The sequence below is a fragment of the Malus sylvestris genome, chromosome 17 (assembly GCF_916048215.2).
Source record: "Malus sylvestris chromosome 17, drMalSylv7.2, whole genome shotgun sequence".
NCBI classification, from domain to species: Eukaryota; Viridiplantae; Streptophyta; class Magnoliopsida; order Rosales; family Rosaceae; genus Malus; species Malus sylvestris.
In genome coordinates, this window is record NC_062276.1 from 10,537,957 (window position 1) to 10,559,882 (window position 21,926).

The 21,926-nt window shown below is 39.1% G+C and overlaps 2 protein-coding genes and 1 long non-coding RNA gene across 12 annotated transcripts in view; 2 read left to right on the forward strand and 1 right to left on the reverse strand.

Annotated features, from left to right (window-relative positions):
• The window catches only part of LOC126609740 (uncharacterized), a 36,589-nt gene extending 33,193 nt beyond the window's left edge, over positions 1–3,396 (forward strand). The window contains exon 6 of one of the 3 annotated variants that reach the window (XR_007618244.1): positions 3,264–3,396. This is a non-coding gene — a long non-coding RNA (uncharacterized LOC126609740). Of the gene's footprint in view, positions 1–1,143; positions 1,292–2,647; positions 2,809–3,263 lie in introns of those variants that run through there. The other 2 variants (XR_007618245.1, XR_007618243.1) reach the window with 2 other exon arrangements.
• LOC126609711 (uncharacterized) overlaps positions 1–5,334 on the reverse strand; it is a 41,809-nt gene extending 36,475 nt beyond the window's left edge. For 2 of the 8 annotated variants that reach the window (XM_050277610.1, XM_050277599.1), the window contains exons 1-2: positions 5,216–5,307; positions 5,020–5,117 (exon numbers count right to left, since the gene is read on the reverse strand). In XM_050277610.1, coding sequence (XP_050133567.1) covers positions 5,020–5,110 — 91 coding nt within the window. In that variant the 5' untranslated portion in view covers positions 5,111–5,117; positions 5,216–5,307. The other 6 variants (XM_050277626.1, XM_050277621.1, XM_050277614.1 and 3 more) reach the window with 6 other exon arrangements.
• Positions 5,335–10,328: 4,994 nt separating this feature from the next.
• Positions 10,329–11,359, forward strand: LOC126609734 (uncharacterized). Its single transcript, XM_050277665.1, has 2 exons — positions 10,329–10,826; positions 11,130–11,359. Exons 1-2 carry the CDS (start codon positions 10,464–10,466, stop codon positions 11,256–11,258), a joined length of 492 nt encoding a protein of 163 aa, XP_050133622.1. The 5' UTR covers positions 10,329–10,463; the 3' UTR covers positions 11,259–11,359.
• The last annotated feature ends 10,567 nt before the right edge of the window (positions 11,360–21,926 follow it).

The window sequence follows — 21,926 nt, forward strand, 5'->3', positions numbered from 1 at the left end:
CCCTTCGTCGCTCCTCCCTGCCGTATCCTCGCTCCCTCTTCTCTTTCACGCAACGGAGCTGTCGTCCAGCGGTCACCAACGACCGTCAAATGATATCTCCAGAACTCTTTCCGTCCTCTTTCCAAACCACAGGTTAGTTTCTACAAATTCGTAGCCGAATTTCCTTAATTTCAGATCTAAGAAACGTAAGGATTTTGATCGGCTTTTGTTTTGTGTGTTTTGCAGGTATGGGAGCGGCATACAGGACGATGAAGACCGGAGTTGGAGTGGCGACGATGGGTGTGATGAGGCCAGAGCTGGTGATGAAGTCGATCGTGCCGGTGGTTGTAGCGCGAGTTTTGGGTATTTCCGCATTTTCAATCTCGATTTTACACTACTTCAATTTGATTTAGGATTTTTTTTTGTTGTTTTGCTATTTTAATCTGTCACTGGTTGTATAGATTGCAACACATCAATTGGATTGTTGAAGAGTCAAGTTTTCTTGGTGTAATTATTGTTCTAACTAGATGCTAAGAGTGTGAACATTGATTTGATGCTTGTATATATATATATACACACATACATACATATATATACATATATATATATATATATATGTTTATATGCAGGTGGAGCGAAGGTGAAAGCTGACGAAGATGTTCCACAGAGAGGTAAGTTCTTTATCTATTTTCAATATATTGTTCTTAATTAGCTCATCGCGTTTTCTTTCGACTTTGTCCTGTAAAAGCTTTATTTTTCAAGTTGTGGGACTCTTAAAAGTTATAGGCAAGAAGGGAATGTGGTCCAACGCCTGCGAGTAATGCATTGAGTTTTCTTGGTAGTAATGCACTTTTTATTTTTTTTTTGGTTTTGTTTTGGCCCTTAACATCACTGGAATATGTGGTAGTTGATATCATATCTCTTCGAAGGGATTTGGCCTTACTTTTGCTGAGGGTGTCGATATCATATCTTTTCAACTGTTTCTTAATTTAAGTTTTTAGTTTTTTAATGGGTTAAACAGCTAACGATGAGGATTGAATTTTTAAGTAGACTACTTATTCATAGGAAGCAGGGTCTTAGAGAAAATTGTAGTAAATTCAAATTCATTATTGTTATTTTCCTTTTTTCACAGGTTCCTGAAGCTTATGATCGGCCTCTTCTCAGGTATTGATATAACTTCATTTTAATGCAGTATGATGCTTTTAGAGATTGTTTTGGCCAAACAATTTCCCTGTGCACACTAAGCTTAGAGATTGTTTGGGCTGAACAATATTTCTTAATTTTATAATGTTGATTTCTTGTTTGAGTTTCATATGTGATTGATCTATCAAGAACAGAAACCGAGGTGCACCTATCGGTCACGATTTGAAAGTTGTGCATATGGTTCTGTCATCTAGCATGGTTGTCAAAATTAAGGCGCAAATAGGTTGCCTATTTGTGCTTAACTCTTTGAGCGCAAATAGCCATATCGTGCCCTCTGATCAAATGGCACACCCATAGAGGGCACGTATAATAGTTTAGTTGCTGCACTGTTACTATTGATATATGGCACATACATTGGTGCCCTTTGACCTCATAGGGCACAAATAACATTTTGTGCACAGTGGCCATATTTTTTGTGGTGGAATGAGATATCTATGCGTATTTCAATTGTTTGTGAACTGAGAGCTAGAGGGTCAATAACATGGTGTCACAAGGTTAGGTGATAGTAAGTCTGCACCGTGTAGCATTGGAATACATGACATCATACCTGGTAAATCCATATTGTGCGATGACTATATACATGAATAATTATGTATCATGTAGCAATGAAGTGCATGGGATGTTGACTTAGTATATTCGTATTAAGAGATCACTACGTATGGGATCATAACCTAGTAAAGTCGCATGTGCGATCAATATTTTCGAAAGATGATTGTGGCGTGGTGAATCCAAATTATGCAATCATCTTCTCTAGTCAGTAAGTGCTATAAAGTCCAAAAGTGTAATCGTGACATGATAAATTCGCCAGCAGCCCAAGTGCAGCCAGGTCGAGGAAGGAAGAAGAATATGGGAAAATTTTCATACTTGGGTTTTATTGTGTGAATTCTCTATGCAAACCCTGAATTTTAGAAGTAAGGAATTTTTGAGAATTCAACTAATGCTTATCTCCTAAATTATAAATATTCTTGGAGTCCTATTAGGATTAGGCTTTGTCTATTATGGACTACAATCGCCGTCCCGGTTGCCTACTAGGGTTCATGTCTATAAATACTCAAAACAGGGAAAATGGTAATTAAGTGGCAAATTTGTCATCTATGTGAGTTATAATTGAGACCTCTTATGTACGAATAAAGAGAAATATCATATATTCCCTTGGTTAAAGTTAAGCAGGAATTTGAAGTGGATAACCCAAATTAGGTCGTACCATTTATACAACATTTTTAGATTGTTAATGATGCGAGAGGAAGGGGATAACAAACCTGAGCGAAATAAACTCCCTCCGTTATTAGCTTGGGGATTTTCTTCATTTTGAACAGTTACACAGATATGATTGATGCGAGGAGGAGGTTGTATATATAGACCTATCAAGACAAGAAAATATGTCATATAAAAGTGAAAGCAAATAATTAAGAGAAAGAGAAGGGAGTATGTGGTACACTAACAGTCATAAACCCATTGTTGCCAGAAATTGAGCTCCGCACCGCTCAGGAATGAAGGGTTCGATGCCAAAGCTTCTAAAGGGGTGAGCAATCGGCGGTTCATAGTAACAGCCAATTTTGGGCAACGCTGAATTAAATCCCATGAGACATCTGTTTATTTTTAATGTTACGAAATTTTCAGAAATAATTAGTTTGCTATAGTAATTTGTAACTATGGGAAAAAAGAGTAAACTGTAGCTAGAATAAGCTATTTATTTTTCAAGTTGTGAATTGATAACCATTTTATTATTTTTTTTTGAGAAGAATAACCATTTTATTATCAGTTTTTGTAATCACCTTTTTACTTTGAAAACCAAAAACTTGTTTGATAACTATATTTAGTTTTCAAGTTTCAAAAAAAAAAAAATTGAAGGCTACTGTTTTTTTTATAGTTTTTCTAACTTTTAATTTCAGTTTTCATTTTTTTCATTTTTTTTTTTTTTTGAAATTTGAAAGTAATTTACCAAACAACTGAAATGATTATCAAACGAATTCTTAATTTTCATTTTTGTAGTCCTCAACAGCATGTTATTACTCATATTTAAATTTTTTTACCAAATTCTTTGGCTGAAAAACAAAGGGAGATTATTGAAGCGCCCTGAGGTCCTTTGTCTGGCATTAAATCGTCAAGTGGAGTGACGGAGTAGAGATATCGAGCCATATGCCATTGACCAAGCAAATAAGCTTGCACAATTGGAAGATCGTTGAAAGCATTGGGAATGCTGAGTAATTTTTGGTTCTTTGTTACCATGCATTGAGCCATTTCGATAATCCCTTTATATGCAGCAATATCAAGAGCTGTCCGACCATCCGCTGTTGATTTTATTTCCAAGTCGGCCTCATCCATCAACGACACCAATTCTTTGACAATATCCACACGCCCAGCTTCAACTGCAATGTGAAGAGCTGTCTTCCCATATAATGGATGTCTTACTCTTACTGCCTCCGGATGTTGGATGTAAAAGTCCTTTGCAGCTTCCCAACGACCAGCTTGCACAGCCTCTAAAAAAGGTTTGTACTGACCATATTCCTGTCCTGTCAAAATTTATCTTGATTTGTTATTATTAATTACCCCATACTTGTTTAGTTTTATGCTGAACATTTCTGTAGTTAAAAACTTCAATCATAGAAACAATGGAAGATAATGTTATGGGTTCCTTGTTATTTAACTTTTTAATGAAGTTATATGAAATTATATGACAACTAGAAAAATTATATGGGATCATTGTGATTAACAATCCAAAGTGTTAGGAAAATAGAGCACTGAAATTTAATCACAAAGAAAACCAAGAAATCATTCATGCCATTAATTATATACACAGTTTAAATATGTTCAAACAAGGATTTTTAGCCAAAATGGGCCTTGAGATTTGCAAACTTTGATCTCTGAGATTTGAAATCAATGGAAGTGAGTCCATGAGATTGTCCATCATCATTTTATCCTTATTTTATGGAGATTTTTCACGGAATGACCAAACTAATTGTTTGTGGATAAATTTAGGGATCAATTCTATCGATTTCAAATCTCAGGGACCAAAATGAGGAGTTATGCAAATCTCCATGACCATTTTGGCTAAAAAGCCTTCAAACAATAAAAAATAATGCTAAATGCACATGAATATGGTTACAAATATATGAAATTTATGGTAAAATTAGACATTATATGTCCTTGAGATGATTTGCATTTTACAACAATGCTCATCATTTTAAATTTTCATATTTTTGAACAAATTTTCATCATTTTCATTGAAGGCAACCGATATCGATACATCCATCAATATTTCTATAAATTTTTATATTGATCTTCCACTGATATCAATATTTTTAAACACTAGATGATACACAAACATGGTCTAAAAATATATTAGGATACTGCTAGGGAGACCAAATTTGTACACTAAATGATTTGGATGTTGAAGGTTAGATTATTATTAAGTATTGATTAATGTACTTATTTTCTATTTATGACACATGATTTGGTTTGCAAATTTAATTAAAAAATTAATTTCTCTAACATATCCAATATAGTATTATAGCATTTTCTAAAGAAAAAAGTATAGACGATTATTTAATTAGATAATGAAATAGGAAATGATTATTATTTTTTGTCTTTTGGCAAGGAGAGACGCACCTTGTGGCCCTGTGCTTGTATTGGGCACTGATGGCCCTGTGCTTGTATTGGGCATTGATGGATGTAATGATGGCTCCGACACACCTTGTGGCCCTGTGCTTGTATTGGGCACTGATGGCCCTGTGCTTGTATTAGGCACTGATGGATGTAATGATGGCTCCGACACACCTTGTGGCCCTGTGCTTGTATTGGGCACTACTGATGGATGTAATGATGGCTCCAACACACCTTGTGGCCCTGTGCTTGTATTGGGCACCGATGGATGTAATGATGGCTCCCTAACACGTTGTGGCATGTTCTGCCAAACACCTTGTGCCATGTTCAACCTATGATTCATTGGAGCGTATCAGATCATATATCATACGTATTATCTAAACAGACAAAAAATTAGCAATGAAATTAAAGTAGTCTAATTACTACTTACGAATTGAAAGGAATGGAAGCCAACAAACTGCAGCTAGTTAGTTATTAAACTCTTGTAAGTAAGCAAATAAGCAATGATATGAAATAAAGGCTTGCATTCGCAAACTAATAAGAAGAAAATGGGGGAGGGTGGGAAGGGAAGCTACTTAAAAGTGAAGAGGTGTATGGGCTGCTTTTCCTCGAATATTACGGATCAACAGGACACGCAACCTCTACTTAATATTGGTATCATATTCCTACGTACATGCAAAGTTGGGCAAAGCCTTGTTATTGACTGAAGAGGATTTAATAAGCAAACCCACACAAAGGTCGAAGGAGTAATCAAATGTAACCAATACAAAAGAATAAAAACAAAAGGGGGCAATAGCATGCTTTAGAAAGTCAGGAAAGAACGAACAGGGAGGTGATTTGAGCCTAGAGACCTTACGATTATTCCTTTAGTAATTTTGGGGTTACTGGGAATCTATTTGTTTGTTTGTTTAAAATTTTGGGCTAGCCGTTGCATTTGATTTTTTTTTTTTTACAGTTTTATTATTATTTTTTATTTACAAAATTTTTCATAAACTTCTATTTTTTTTTCCTATAACTTATATTTTACAAAATTTGGTTTATATTTTTTTTAAATTCCATTTTTTCCTATAACTTCTATTTCACAAAATTTGTTTCATATTTTTTTTAAATTCCATTTTTTTTCCTATAACTTATATTTCACAAAATTTAAGTTGTAGTTTTTAAATAATAAATTATGTTTGGCCTTATGGCCCTTTGACCCTCGGTTGGAGACGGTTTTTTGTGATAGGGCTAAAACGAGCCCTCTGGCCCTCGATTGGAGATGGAGGCAAATTTCCCTGTACTGTTCATTAAAATATTAATATCTTGGAGAATCTTGGAGGGCCAGAGGGCTAAAACGAGTCATCTGGCCAGCCATCGGTTGGAGATAGCCTAATCTTCATCCCTAGAATCATGTTCTTCAAGCTCCCAAACCTTTTTAGCCCTCTGGCCAGCCATCGGTTGGAGATGGCCTAATCTTCATCCCTAGAATCATGTTCTTCAAGCTCCCAAACCTACTATCACACACGTTAATGATAAAAACTTGTTTTTTTTTTCATGAATTGAACATGAAATTGAAGTTTGGAGGCACCACATGGGGAATGGCATATTATATAGCTAGTAAACCATAAGACAATTTTCAGTAGGTTTTGATTTATTTAAAGAAATATATTTAAAGTTTGATCTACACCCAGCATTGTATTGGCTAGAACATACTTGTCCAACGGATGGTCCGACCAAAATAAAACCCCGTCCAGCCTGTAGGTTTGGGTTGGCTAGGCTAAAAATTTTCAGTCCAACAACCTTTAATGTGGACATCAAATGTTGCTTAATTATGTGGTGTATGATGCATGGAGCCCTGGTAGTGCAAATCATCCTCACCCTACATTGTTAATGTAAATGGTTTTTTTTTCTTCACATTTCTTGGTTACAAACTTACAGTAATGGGGTGGTCGATCGTGGACTCAGATTTCTTGGTTGAGCTACAGTCGGCTGATTTGGCACGGGATATGGTTGACCTGATCTTGTCCTTATTTCTCTATAAGGATATACATTATCTGACTGTTTTCTGCTGAAATTCAGATTAAATAAATAAAATCGTTTACAGAAAATAACAAAACCATGCACAGGGAATGTTGAATAAAATTTTATAATCTATCATATTGTCTTTTGCTGGAGGCTGTTTGGTTTATGTGTTTGGAAGGAGGCAAATCCATTTTTTAATTTTGAACTTCTGAAGTTCCGAGAGCATCTCTAATAGAGTCTTTAAATAGGGACAAGCACTGATAAAATGAGTATAAAACAAATATAGACATAAAATGAATCTTCATAGGATGTATTCAATTGAGAATTTGAAATACTTTAATGGATTTATAAAGAGTAATGCTATTCATACCATGTTTTGTACCACATTTTCATATCATCTTATATGATGTGGACAGCCACATTATTTGAATTAATCAGATTTTTAAATATAGTTCATTATTTAATAACCTAATAATTAAGAAAAACTAGTTAATTAAATTATGATTGTGGTATGAGGAGTCTTTCTTCTTCCTTTCATTGTGTTTTGCAAATTTTTCAAATGATGTGGTTGTCCAGATCAGATGCCACCTAAGGTGATATAGAAATGTGGTATAAAAACATGATATGAATATCATTACTCATTTATAAATCCATGGATTTTTATGAGTTTAATTGATTTGTAGAAATTACATATAAAATTTTGATTAAATTCCCTCAAAATCTCATGGGGAGAGGTGGGATTTGTAGATGCTTAAAATACACTACGAAATCTCTCCAATTCTCTCTAATTCCTCAACTTTTTCAAATTCTTTAAAATCAATTTCTAATTGAATACACCTGGAATGTTATAAATTTCTTTAAAATCCTAATTGAATACATCTGGATTTTTAAGAATTTTAATAAATTATCTTAAAATTCTAATTGAATACACCTTAAATTTCAGAGAATCACTTAAAATTCTGATTGAATACCCATTAAAATCCCTCCAAATTTGAATTGAATACACCCCCTTTAATGGGTCGGAAAATTAATCCCTAAAATACAGGACTCACCAAATACTTGATGTATATAGCCTCATATAAGAACTCAAATGGCAGATGGAAAAGTTGGTAATGCAAGAATATCTACGTTTAGATGCCGGTAAATTGGCTGGGAGGTAAATATATCCATTGCAAACTGCGAAGCAACAACTTGCACTTTGTAAAACAATATTTATATGTTACTGATGTCTATACGAATTGTGGGTGTCAGAACAATTTGGAATTTAGCCAATGGTAGTATGTCATTTTTCCCTCAACATGTCAATCCCCGGTCACCCTTGAATTTTTTTTTCATTGTGACCGGAACATAAATGGTACATCACATATTTTTATATAAATTGTGAGAAATTTTATTTTTTAGTTATTAATTTTTTAACACACATATTCTACTATTTGTATAATAACAAGTGATGTACCATTCTATATATTGATCACATTGAAAAATTTCTCCACCCTTACCATCTAATAGATCCGCCCCTTTTCCCCCACTCATTGGTTTGGTGATAAAATATTCTCTCCATATTTTTTTCTTTTCCTTTGTTATCCATATGCCAAAATGGATATTTGTAAACAAATAGTAATAAAAAAATTTCTCACTATCAGTACTAGAAACGAAGTAATATATACAAACAAAGTAACATATGAGAATAAGGTGAGGCTAAGGAAGTAAAATACCTAACACTTGGTCTCGATGAGAATTCGGCATGCCAATTGAGGGAGGGGAAGTGAGGGAGGGAAGTGGATCTGATATCCAATTTCTGATCGGAGACCGAGCACATGGTGGGATGGAGATAAAGTATCACAATTGAGGAGGGAGTGAGGGAAATTAAAAGAACGTAAAAGCAAGCAAAAACGCCGAATAAAGGGTATAAAGCATATGATAGTTGAGACTCAGTCCAAAGAAAACTGAAATTAATCTCAAGAAAGAGTGAGATTATCTAAATTTGACCTTTTGGGTGGCGGCAACAGAGATCATGAGACTGATTTGCCCTGGTAATCAATTAATCGAACTACAAAAGATAATGGAAGCACTGTGTGTCTAATGGGAGATTGCATGTGATTTTCTCTTCTTTTTTTTTTGGAAGGAAAGGATAGTGGATTTCATTCATAAAACTGTGAAACGGAGTAACAAGAGGAAATATACAGTAGGGGAAGTATCCGCAACTAGTATATCAGTGATTATGCTAGGCGGAGATCCCATCCATTCATCACATGGTTCCATAGAAAGACCAAGACGAGCTAATAAATGGGCCGCTGAATTGGCTTGACAGCGAACGTGGGTGATGGGAGCTTCAATGACTGCCGGAGCCAGCGATTTGATGTCCTCAATTAACTAGCCAAGATGCGACAAGTTAACCGAGGGATCTCTCAAAGCTTCGACAATCTGAAGCGAATCAGATTCACATAGGATATTAGAAAAACCCCTTTCGAGCGCCCAGATCAAGCCAACTCTAACGGCCATAGCTTCCGATTGAAGGGGTGAGAAGAGGTCAGCGAAACCACCGCACTTAGCAGCCACGAAATAGCCTGATGTATCTTGCACAATCAAGCCATATCCCCCATAACACTTCTCCCGAATCCAGGAGCCATCAATGTTGAGTTTGAGTTTGATCTGTGCAGCTCGGAACGTATTATCCCTGGGTTCCTGGACGACTAGTCACCTTGTCCCCCATCAGGACGACTCAAACTCAACATTGACGACTCCTGAATCCAAGAGCCGTCAAAGCCAGGAGTAGGAGGAATCGGCCTTGATCGGGGCTTCCAGAAATGGGACGTTTGGGAAATACTTGGCCTTTAGAATCCTCGAAACCAGAGAGTTGGGGTTGACGAGGATCCTCCATCCTTGTTTGGCCAGAAGGCTGAGATTGAATGCGTAGAGGTTCCGTATTCCCAAGCCGCCGTCAACTTTCGGGGTGCAGAGTTTCGTCCAAGAAAGCCAATGAATTCTTTTCCCCCCTTCAATGTCGTTCCACCAGAATGATGCAATTAATCGATTTAGATCCTCACAATAGTGCTTGGGCAAGATATAGCAATTCATGGTGTATAACGGAATAGCCAACGCAACAGACTTTATGAGAATTTCTTTCCCAGCCGCGCTTAAACACTTCCCTTTTCAGCTTTGGAGGCTTTTCCACAGACGCTCTTTGATGTATGCGAAACGACGGTTTTTGTTTCTTCCCACAAAAGTCGGCATGCCTAGGTATGTGGCGTGGTGGTCGACTCGCTGTACACCTAACAAGGCAGCCAAAGATGATCGTAGGGGCCGTTTGATGTTGCGGCTGAAACAAACCTCACTCTTTTGAAGATTGACTTTCTGGCCTGAAACACATTCGTAGGAAGATAGGATCTCGGTAATCTGGAGACATTCAGTCACATTAGCCCGGCAGAAAAGGAGGCTATCATCTGCAAACAACAGATGGTTCACATTTACCACTGCTCTGACATGCTTTAGTTGTTAGGATGTGAACCAACAGCTTTGATATTGTATTGAAGTCTGTCGGTTTATTACTATTTCCAACAGCTTGAGTTAAGGGAGAGAAAATTGATTAAGGCGGTGGAAGCGGTGGATCGATTAAGGGATCTTCATAAAAAATTTCTCTTCAATTTTGTATTTTTCAAGTGTCTGTGCTGCTAATGGAATACTATGAACCGCCAATACTAGCATGCGCTATTAATGAGGTTCTAGAACAATTAGCAGGGCGGAATTCATCCTCAGTTCCCACAGTCGTTGCCTTCCTAGAGTCATCCAAGCTAAAGGGGGAAAGTAAATCTGCAACAAAATTTGAAAGCAAATGTTCACTTTATGGTATAGAGATTGGTTCAGAAACAGCCATAAGCAAGGCTATGGCAACCAAAACCCAGAAGCCACCGCCATCCTTGCAGATTCATCATGAACCTTTGGCTTGCTTTCTTCAGTTGGTCCGTGTTTTGAAGTTGCCAACATATGTTCTTATCGGGCAAAGAGGTCAACGCATTTCTGACAAAGAAGAGTTTCAGGTATACGGTCTTTTTTTATTACTTTATCTAATGCAACAATCAACATTCAGTTTACCTAGAATTGTTGTGACATATGATGGAATTTAAGTTGGGTTTGGAGGCTGTGATAGGATAGTAATTTGTATTTCTACGATTTGCTTGAGAGATGAATGGGAAAATTAGTGTATGCTCAGTTTCTCCATGTTCCACTGCTGAAAGTAAGTCTTTTAGCCTTGTTTCTTTCTCTTCCTTTTAGTTCTCTATGAATCTGTTTGTTTCCCGAGTGTACGTATATTGTCTAATTCTTGATGGTTTCTTTTTCAGATACTTTATGAGATTGGAGAACTTCTAGCAAGCACTTTGAACCTTTCCTTTTCAAGAGACAAGATCACATGGAATCCAACAAGAAAATCAAAAGACGATCGGGAGCCATGGCGTGCATTATATGGTTAAACCTCTACTGTCTGTGACATTAGAGGTTGAGACAAGATCTATCGTTGGGTGCATCAGGTTGAAAAAACTTTCAGTTCTTACTGTGATTGATAGATCTATGTTCAACATCATAATGCTTGAACTTTCATTTATGGATTATATATTAACGATGATGGGATAATCTGATTGATTAGTTCATGTGCTCATCCTGTTGGGTGCGTTGTATGGTTCTTATTCGAACCTGTAATGTAGTAGCTACAATCAAATCATTCATCATACAACAAAAACGAATCAGTCAAAAAACAAAAACAAGACGTCATTTAGTAATTCGGTGTGGTGGTGTTCCTCACTTGTAAGTAAGAGGTTCCACATATACCACCAATTTATTCCTTAGTATTTAATCCATCGAATCAGTTACACCTCTAATTTTAGGATTTCACATAAACATATACAATAAGAAATATAAAATAATGAAATACCTTTACAACCAACGTTCCACATTCCTATTAAATATTCCTTTTACGTAAGTAGAAACGGTAATTCTAATTAGAAGAGGGAATTGCATCCAAGCAAATAAAGTGACTGGAACACTTGAAAGAAGTATGGTTGGAATCACAATCTAGGAGTGTCCACGAACTATAATTAGAAGGGTTGCAATAGCCAAAAAGAGAGTGGTAAGACCAATTATCATTTTTATGGGTAAGGATTTCAAGAAATCTTCTTCTGCGAAACGGGACCTGAGAATTCCGAGAAACGTCAACATTGCAGTCGTGGAAGAAAAGAGTGATATAGCATCTGAAATTATAAATAACATAAATAATTTTTCATCGATGAATGCAGGAAAGCCGGTATCTCTATTTCCTCCTGGAATTGTGATTACTGCAGCAAACATGATGGTAATAATAAGAGCACCTACAACAGTGTAAGAAGTTGCCGTCTCTTTCATCCATTTTTCTCCCTCCTTTAGCAATCCACTGTGATTCTTTGTAAATAGTTCCCTTGGTGTCAAATGTTCATCTATGTTCCTATACTCACGAAACTTAGGAGGTACAATAGTCTCTACTTCCTGCATTGCATTGAACAACAAGTACTGACATATGAGAGCATAATATATAATTTTCTATAATCTTTATTATATTAGGATTAACTACCTACATTTTACATTTCAAGATTTGTAACCTGTGTTAGGATGTGTTAATTTTAACATTTGTACTGACATAAGAGAGCACCTACATTTGGTCACGATGTTCAATTTTAACATTTTACGCATTAAGGCTTTAAGATTGTGTAAATTTTACAATTTGGGTTTGGTTGAACATCTGCTTTCAATAATCCAAAAAGTAAGTAACTAACTCTTTCAAAATGCAGAACCTTTAATGCAAGAATTTTTTTGGGAAAACAAAGAAAGATTGACACATAGTAAGTGGACAAGGAGACTTGTAATTCAGTTGGTTAAGAACATTTTCCCGAAGTGTCAAGTCCAATTAATCCCTCCCTCCCCCAATACCTGATAGTTGATGTTGGATTTGGATGATTATTACAAAAAGGGAAATCAAATTCAGAACTTTCCGAACACTTAATTTGATTCTTTCAGTTTATATGGCATATAGGCAAAGTAATCAAGAATTATGTCGAGTGAGAAATCCTAACCTTGTACCATTGCTGTTTGGATTAAAATCTGAACTTTGGGCTCAAGAAGGGGTTGGCCCAAAGAGAAGCCTAGAAGGAGAGATGGCCAAAGCCCAGCCAAAGCCCAGAAAGTAGGAAGGGCCCTTTCCGACTTAAGGTGCAGCTCATTTAGACCACTTGCTCACCTACTTAGAGGCCAAGTGGTGTAGACCAGCCAACTCATCAGCCCAGAAAGTGCTTTACAGTGGCAGTACAAGTAAATAGTGGATGAGTCACTATCCTTCAAGCTGCATTCGGGCAAGTTTGCTGCTACAGGAGGCCAAGTCGAAGTGTCTATAAAAAAAGAAAGAGAAATTAGAGACAATGATACTCAAACAAACAAATACAAGCACAAACTCTACTCAAACCAGATTTGCCTTCAAACGAAGCTGTAGTCAGCCCAAGCCTTCATCCCTTTCGAGATAAACCCTCACCAAAAAGCCTTTGTAATAGCTCTGCTACCTTGTTAAAAACCTGCTGTAGTATCGATTTCTCTTTGTAAAATCCTCTCCCATGTTCATCTTTCCAGCTCTCAAACCCCTTGAGAAACCACAAAGATAGGAAGTTGCAAGACGAATAGCCTTGCCCAACAAGGTTAAAACCTCCTTTGTTTTTTTCTTTTCATTCATTAATCTAGCAATATGTTGCACACTTCCAGTTATATCCAAGTTATTTCTGATAAGTTGATGATTAAAAAGACTTCTTATCTCTTAAATCCGATTTAAATATGTCTTCATGGTTTAAATCAGATCTAAGTTCTAAGCCATCGGGCATGTAAGATTGATCAGTTAAAAGTCCTTGGCCTCAGGGCATAAAAAAGAACCTTATGTGGACTTAACCCATCCATGACAGTCTTTTGATAACAAGTAGTCCGAAATTGCTTGGGGCGCAAGTAATCGACTTATTCCTTAGTTTTATTGCTGTTACATTATGACTATCGTAGAAAGTTTGAGTTTAGAATGGATTCTAATGGGAAGCCTCAAGGCCTACACCTAAGGCCCCACAAAGACACCCATTTGGATTCATTCTGCTCCTCGGGCTAGAACGTTTGAAGTATAGAATTGATTTTAATGGGAAGCCTCAAGGCCTACATCTAAGGCCCCACAAAGGCACTCATTTGGATTCATCATGTCTTTCAAACTCGATGATCAGAAGTATAACGGACATAACACTTTGCACGACAATGGAACAAACATTATATGTTCGAGTATTGGGTTAGTTATTGACGGGAAGCCTCAAGGCCTACACCTAAGGCCCCACAAAGGCGCCTGTCATAACTAGCACGGCCTCTCGGGCATATATACAACTAAAACTTGACATCCGTTCTACATCTGCCATGCTGAATATGGCAGTGGCACGCATGAGCACTTAAAAGTTAACCTTGATTGTGAGCCTCAAGGCCTACACCTAAGGCCCCACAAAGGAACCTTTCAAAGTTAACTCTGTCCTTCTTTTTCAGCTTAGCCCGACAAGTTTTTCCCGACCAGCTCGACAAGGCTTTGCCCGACAAGCCCGCCAGTGAAGCAGAAGCCCGACAGAACGCATCAACCGGCGCCAACCTCTCGGGGAGCTGTGTGCTCGTAGGCCAGGAAACATCCCTAGCGAAAATTCTCGCCACGAACATAGTTTTGGCACGCCCAGTGAGACCCAACTTGATCAAAGAAATATGTCGAAACCGTCAGAAGATTTGCAAGCTGCCTTGTTGCAAATGCTACAGAGATTAGAAAACGCCTCCACAGGTTTTAGAAAGAAAGCAGACTTGACTGTAATATCAACTGTTCCTGTATCTTTACCTCAACTCGGGGAAAAAGATGATAGGGAAGTAAAGAGACTTAAAACCAGCAAGCCAGAGGAAGCAGTGGTGACTAAACTTGATGATGCCTTCTTAGAAGCCCCTGTAAATATGATCAGTATAACATGGGCTGAAAAGGGGAAAGAAAATGTCACAAGAGAAATAGAAAGATTGGCTAACAAATCCCCAAGGGGGTGATCAAATTGCCCGAATATCCAAAAACAGCCATAATCAAAGGAATGGTGCTTTGCAGTAAGTGCCAATGCAAGTGTGAGCTTGAAATTCCCCCAGCAGGAGTCATCATCGATCATGAGTTGATCAGGAGAAAAGAAGAGGAAGAAAGGAGAGAAACCCGTGAGAGAGCTAGGTGGGCAACAGGAAGAGACACTTCCCGAAGTGTTTTTCAACGATTGGGAGGTGATTCCCAACCCAAAGCTTTATCAGAAGTATTTCGAAACCATGAAGCTTCTGAAGAAGCGGAAGATATGGAGGCCAAAATACGGAGAGGTGTAGATCATCCTCAATATGGCTATATGGGAAGGGAAGACAAGAGGAGTGACAGGATGACAAATCCTGTCCAGAAATATAACCCTGCCCGCCTCGGGAGGAAATGGTACGTGGTTGGAAAGAATGGACAGCCTGTTAAACAAATAGGAGCCTCCATGGTCAGAAAGGTCCAAAGGCAACACAAAGCCTACATGAACTCCTTAGAGACCCCTACGACGTCTGAAGCCTCCAAAAATCAAAAGTTGGAGAAAGCATCATCTAAGGGGAGTAGTCAGTTCCGCTGGAGAAATAAGAAAGAATTGGAAAAGGCTAATAGCAAGACAGAATGCGAGGGAGATCATGTACCACATAGCCTACACACTGGGAAATACAGGATCTTGAGGAGAGCTCAAGAAGACATGATCATGATGCCAACCCCTGGATTGAGGACGGAGCCTATTTGTTTTGGGACCGTTTTACTTGAAGGAAAACCACCTTCTCTGTCAGTGGTAGATCCTTTCGGTGAGGTTCCAAAGCAAACACCATATTCAAGCAGGGATCAACAAGAGGGGGCACCAGAGCCATTACTTCCAGAAGATGTCATGGCCTGGTTAGATGAGTTTATGGACCAGGTAGGGAGCATGAAAGAAGAACTGCCAGAGCCTAGCAATTTCCATATCAACATGACTTATGTATTATCCGCCATGTTTGGTGCCAGACCTAATCAGCCCGCCACTATGGAAGGTGATTATGTGACAACTGAGCCAATGATGGCCCATGTCAATGTTGAGTTGGCTAAAGAAGAAGAGTCGGGTAGAGCTGAATCATCTGAAGCATCCAATAACGGTCCTCTAAGGATCTATACTGATAAGATGGTGTTCAGCCGACCAAACGTTTTACTTGCCAATCATCTTAAGCCCATATATGTTACGGCTCATTTGGAGCGGGTGCCCTTCAAAAGGATTTTAATTGATGGAGGAGCGGTTGTTAATGTATTACCGGCCAAGCAAATGAAGAAAATGGGGAGAGGCACAGAAGATCTTATTCCAATAGACCTCACGGTTTCAAGCTTCTCAGGTGCTATCACCAAGACTCATGGGATATTGCCCTTAGAAGTAGATTTGGGGTCCAAAAAGATCATGCTGGCATTCTTTGTGGTAGATTGTACCTCTACCTACGGGGCATTACTTAGAAGGGACTGGATCCACCAAGGTCTTGCCATACCCTCCACCCTGCATCAACAAGTCGCTGTCTACCATGAAGCAGGAACGGACGGACCAGGCTTTTGGGAGATGATAGAGGCCGAATCACTACCATTTCTTCCCACAGCCAATGTTGCAGAAGCGAGTTTCTACAACCCCAACGTAGGAATTTTGAAATGTTCAGGAGCAGATGAGAACGGCCGCCCTACCAAGGTGACGGCCCAAAAGTTTTTAAAACAAGGAATGCTCCTTACTAGAGAAAAGTGGGATAGACCTTGTATCGTCTCAATGCCCATACACCATCAATGACAGAACAAAAAAAGGAAAGATCAGGTAATGGCAGTCAGGTCCCTGATTAAAAGACTGTTGGTGTATGGAAAATGAAGGAAGCAAGAAAGAGAGCTCTTGGAGAAAGAAGAGTAGGAATGGCAGGCAGGAGCTTCGACCAGCCAGGATGAAAGCAAGGAGGAATTTGGCAGAGAAGAGTTTGAGAGGGCCATACAAATGGCCGAGTGCATATATGACCTAGATGGGCCAGACGACTTGCCCAAGAGCCCGGAGTTAGTCTAGTTTTTGTGTGCAGAACCCGATAAGCCACCACCAGAAGTTCAGGACCCTTTGGAAGTTATTGATCTAGGGACAGAGCAGGATCCAAGACCAATACAAATCAGTGGCTTACTAGAGATTAACGATCGGGCAAAGATTATCTGTCTTTTGCAAGAATTTAAAGATTGTTTTGCTTGGCATTATATTGAAATGCCAGGTTTAGATTCAACCTTGGTGGAACACATAATGCCCATCAAGGAGGGATATAAACCTGTTAAGCAAGCACCACGAAGGATGTCAAAAGAGATAGAAGAGAAAGTCAAAGAAGAAATTGAAAGGCTTGTAAAAGCTGGATTTATTAGGCCAACCAAATATGTGGAGTGGTTAGCTAACATTGTGCCCGTTTTAAAAGCTATAACAAAAGCAGTACGATGTTGTGTTGATTACAGAAATATTAATGGCGCTACACCGAAGGATGAATACCCCATGCCCATGGCCGACCTATCCATAGATGCAGTAGTGAAACACAAAGTCTTATCTTTTATGGATGGGAATGCCGGATATAATCAGATAAAGATGGCCCAGCAAGATATACACAAGACAGCTTTCAGGTGTCCTGGACATATGGGGGCATATGAATACCTGGTCATGCCATTCGGGCTCAAGAATGCTGGTGCGACCTACCAAAGGGCAATGAATGCCTTCTTTCATAACTTGATTGGCCAGAACATGGAGGTATACATCGATGACATCGTGGTGAAGTCTAAGACAGAGAAGCAGCATTTGGCGGACCTCAGGCAAGCTTTGACAAAAATGAGGATCCATAAGCTGAAGATGAATCCAAAGAAGTGCGCATTCGGAGTGAGAGCGGGCAACTTCTTGGGATTCTTGGTTCACCAAAGAGGAGTAGAAGTGGATAAAAACAAATCTCGGGCAATAATGGAGTCGCCTTCACCCACCAATAAAGTGCAACTTCAAAGGCTGCTAGGCAAGATTAATTTCTTAAGGAGACTCATCGCCAATTTAGCGGGCAAAATCCAGCCACTAACTCCTCTGCTGAGATTAAAGAATAAAAAGAAGTTCGAATGGGGACCACCACACCAAGGGGCTTTTGACAACATCAAAGCCTATTTGACTTCTCCACCAGTGTTGGTACCACCTCAAAGAGGAAAGCCATTAAAGCTATATATCTCTGCTTCAGAAAAATCAATCGGGAGTTTGCTAGCTCAAAACAATGAAGGCGGGAAAGAGCAAGCAGTTTACTACCTCAGTAGAATTTTGACCGAGGTAGAAACAAGATATTCCCTAGTAGAGAGATTGTGCTTAGCTCTGTATTTTACTGCCACTAAGCTGAGGCATTACATGTTACCTTGTCACGTGCACATCATCGCCAAGACATACGTGATAAAATACATGTTATCAAAACCTATGCTGGCATGAAGGATTGGGAAGTGGATTCTAGCATTATCAGAGTTCAGCTTTCAATATGTACCCCAAAGGGTAGTCAAAGGCGCTGACTTCTTAGCAGAGCATCAAGAGTCTCAAGATGAGATAATCAATATCCTGGGAAGCCTGGAAGTCACTAGTGTTTGGATCCCGCCAAACAAAGATATCTCGGGCAAAGAATAGTGGGTCCAACAAGAGATAAGAAGGGTGACTGGCCTATGGATCACTCCGTGGAAGTTGTATTTTGATGGCTCATACACTCAAAGGGCTTCAAGAGCTAGGATTGTAATTATCAACCCTCAATGTGTTTATCATTATTACTCATTTCTTTTAGATTACCAAGGGAATACCAATAATCGGGCAGAATATGAGGCCTTAATAATTTGTTTGGAAATCTTGATGGAGCTGGGGGCAATGGAAGTAGAGGTGTTTAGTGATACAGAACTGGTGATAAACCAGCAAAATGGGGAGTTCAAGTGCAAACATATCATCATGGCAGGGTATTACTTAGCGGCCACGCAATTGCTGAGTTATTGGGATTCTGAGATATCAGTTAATCATATTCACAGGGAATCCAACCTGGCAGCCAATGAAATGGCGCAAGTAGCCTCGGGAGTACCAATCCAAGAGAGAAGCTTTGGGGTCGATGTTAAGATTCAAAGAAGAAACCTTCCTTCTATCTTAGAAAGAGGTTTCAGTCTAGATATAATGGTTCTAGAGACCGAGATAGAAGATTGGAGGTCGCCCATCATACATCATTTAAAAGATCCCTCTTCACCCACAAGCAAGAATGATAGACGGCAAGCAACTAAGTATGTTTTATGGGCAAATGACCTACTAAGGAAGACTCCAGACGGGTTATTATTAAAATGCCTAGGCCAAGAGGAATCTATGAGAGTAATGGCCGAAGTACATGAAGGAGTATATGGGGCTCATCAAGCTGGAACAAAGATGAGGTGGTTGCTTAGAAGGTATGGGTATTTATGGCCCAACATGGAAAAAGATTGCAAGGCCTATGCCCGAGGCTGCGAAGAGTGTCAAAGGCATGGACCCCTCCAACATGTACCTTCAATACCCTTAAACCCAGTAGTTAAGCTTTGGCCCTTCAGAGGATGGGCAATGGACTTCGTCAGGCAAATCTATCCAGCTTCTAGCAAAGGGCATACGTTCATAATTGTGGCAACGGATTACTTCACCAAATGGGTGGAAGCATCGGCAGTAAAATCCATAACCTCGGCTGTGGTCAAGCATTTTATTGAGACCAAGATTCTGCACAGATATGGGGTGCCCGAGACTATAGTCACGGATCAAGGACCATCTTTTATTTCAAAAGAAGTTGAAGAGTTTGCAAGCCAATACAAAATAAAGATGATCAAATCCAGTCCTTACTATCCTCAGTCAAATGGCCAGGCAGAGGCCAGCAACAAAATCTTGGTCAACATTATCAAAAGGATGGTGATAGATAGTCCAGAGAAGTGGCATGAAAAGCTGGGGAATTCTTTGTGGGCGTATCGGACTTCTAAGAGAGCTGGAACCGGGGCAACTCCTTACGCTTTGACTTTCGGGTAGGATGCAGTTCTTCCTATGAAGATTAATGTAAGTTCTGTCCGAATTCAAAATCAATTTGGGTTACATAGTGAATAATACATTGAAGCTATGTGTCAAAGGATCGAAGACGTAGACGTGGCCCGAATTGGAATCAAATTCAGGAGGGAAAAAGAGTTGTTGCCCGAGCTTATAACAAGAAAGTGAAGCTGAAGTCTTTTAAAGAAGGGGATTTAGTATGGAAGACAATCTTTCCTCTTGGGGCTCAACTTAGGGGTTTCGGGAAATAGAGCCCGACATGGGAAGGTCCTTTCATGATTAGTCGAGTATTAGACAAATGAGGATACTACTTGGCGGACCTCGAAGGAAATTGGCAGAAGCATCCCATTAATGTTAAATTCTTAAAAAAATATTGTCCTACATTATGGGATGTTAGGGACTGTTATATTGAAGAGGATGCAAAATAGAGTAGGCTTCGGGATACTAAAATGCAGTGTTCATCAATCATTCAAGAAGACAGAAAGATACAAAGCTGCTAAAACAATGTTTATTTCATTTCGACAAATTGGTGAAATTTACAACAGATTCAATTCCGATGTTCTACATTCGATTCCTTCTGGGTACGATGATGTCTCAACTGGTTTTCCGATGTCTTCATGGAAGGAACCCGATCAGGTGATCGGGTTGTGCGACCAAGATGAGCCTGGTAGAGGACCCTCAAAATGAGCCCTCACCAGGTGTGATGGTGAAGCTTGACTTACCATAGCAGCAAGCAGGAAGACAAGTCTTCACGACGAAATCACCTGACCAAAGGTGTTGGGGATAGCGGGGTGTCTGACCAAATGTGTTGGAGATGGTAATTATTTGATGAAAACCCTTTTTCTCACGAAAAAGGAGTTTTAGAAAACCCCACGAAGAACTCAAGGACTCCATTTTCTTGGTTTCAGAAGGGAACTTAGAAGGAAGAAACGCCCAAGGAAGGGGAAAGGTGAAGATGATATACTGGTTAAGCATATGGGGCTCTTGACTTAAGTTGTTGGCTCAAAAATAAAGACTCAAGCCAGAATTTATAGAGGCGTCAGGAGGCAGCTTAGAGGTCATGAGAAGAGCAAGAGACACCAAGTTGCGTAAATCTCATCCAGAAGCTGCAAGTTCCAAGAACAAGTGTGCATACACGGAGAACTTTTCAATTAATATTGGCGCCTGAAATTCTAGGCTGAATATCAATTGAAGGGGGCACTGTTTGGATTAAAATCTGAACTTTGGGCTCAAGAAGGGGTTGGCCCAAAGAGAAGCCTAGAAGGAGAGATGGCCAAAGCCCAGCCAAAGCCCAGAAAGCAAGAAGGGCCCTTTTCCGACTCAAGGTGCAGCTCATTTAGACCACTTGCTCACCTACTTAGAGGCCAAGTGGTGTAGACCAGCCAACTCATCAGCCCAGAAAGTGCTTTACAGTGGCAGTACAAGTAAATAGTGGATGAGTCACTACCCTTCAAGCTGCATTCGGGCAAGTTTGCTGCTATAGGAGACCAAGTCGAAGTGTCTATAAAAGAAGAAAAAGAAATCAGAGACAAGGACACTCAAACAAACAAATACAAGCACAAACTCTGCTCAAACCAGATTTGCCTTCAAACGAAGCTGTAGTCAGCCCAAGCCTTCATCCATTTCGAGATAAACCCTCACCAAAAAGCCTTTGTAATAGCTCTGCCACCTTGTTAAAAACCTGCTGTAGTATTGATTTCTCTTTGTAAACTCCTCTCCTCTGTTCATCTTTCTAGCTCTCAAACCCTTTAAGAAACCACAAAGATAGGAAGTTGCAAGACGAGCAGCCTTGCCCGACAAGGTTAAAACCTTGCCCGACCTCCTTTGTTTTTGTCTTTTCATTCATTAATCTAGCAATATGTTGCACACTTCCAGTTATATCCAAGTTATTTCTGATAAGTTGATGATTAAAAAGACTTCTTAGCTCTTGAATCTGATTTAAATATGTCTTCATGGTTTAAATCA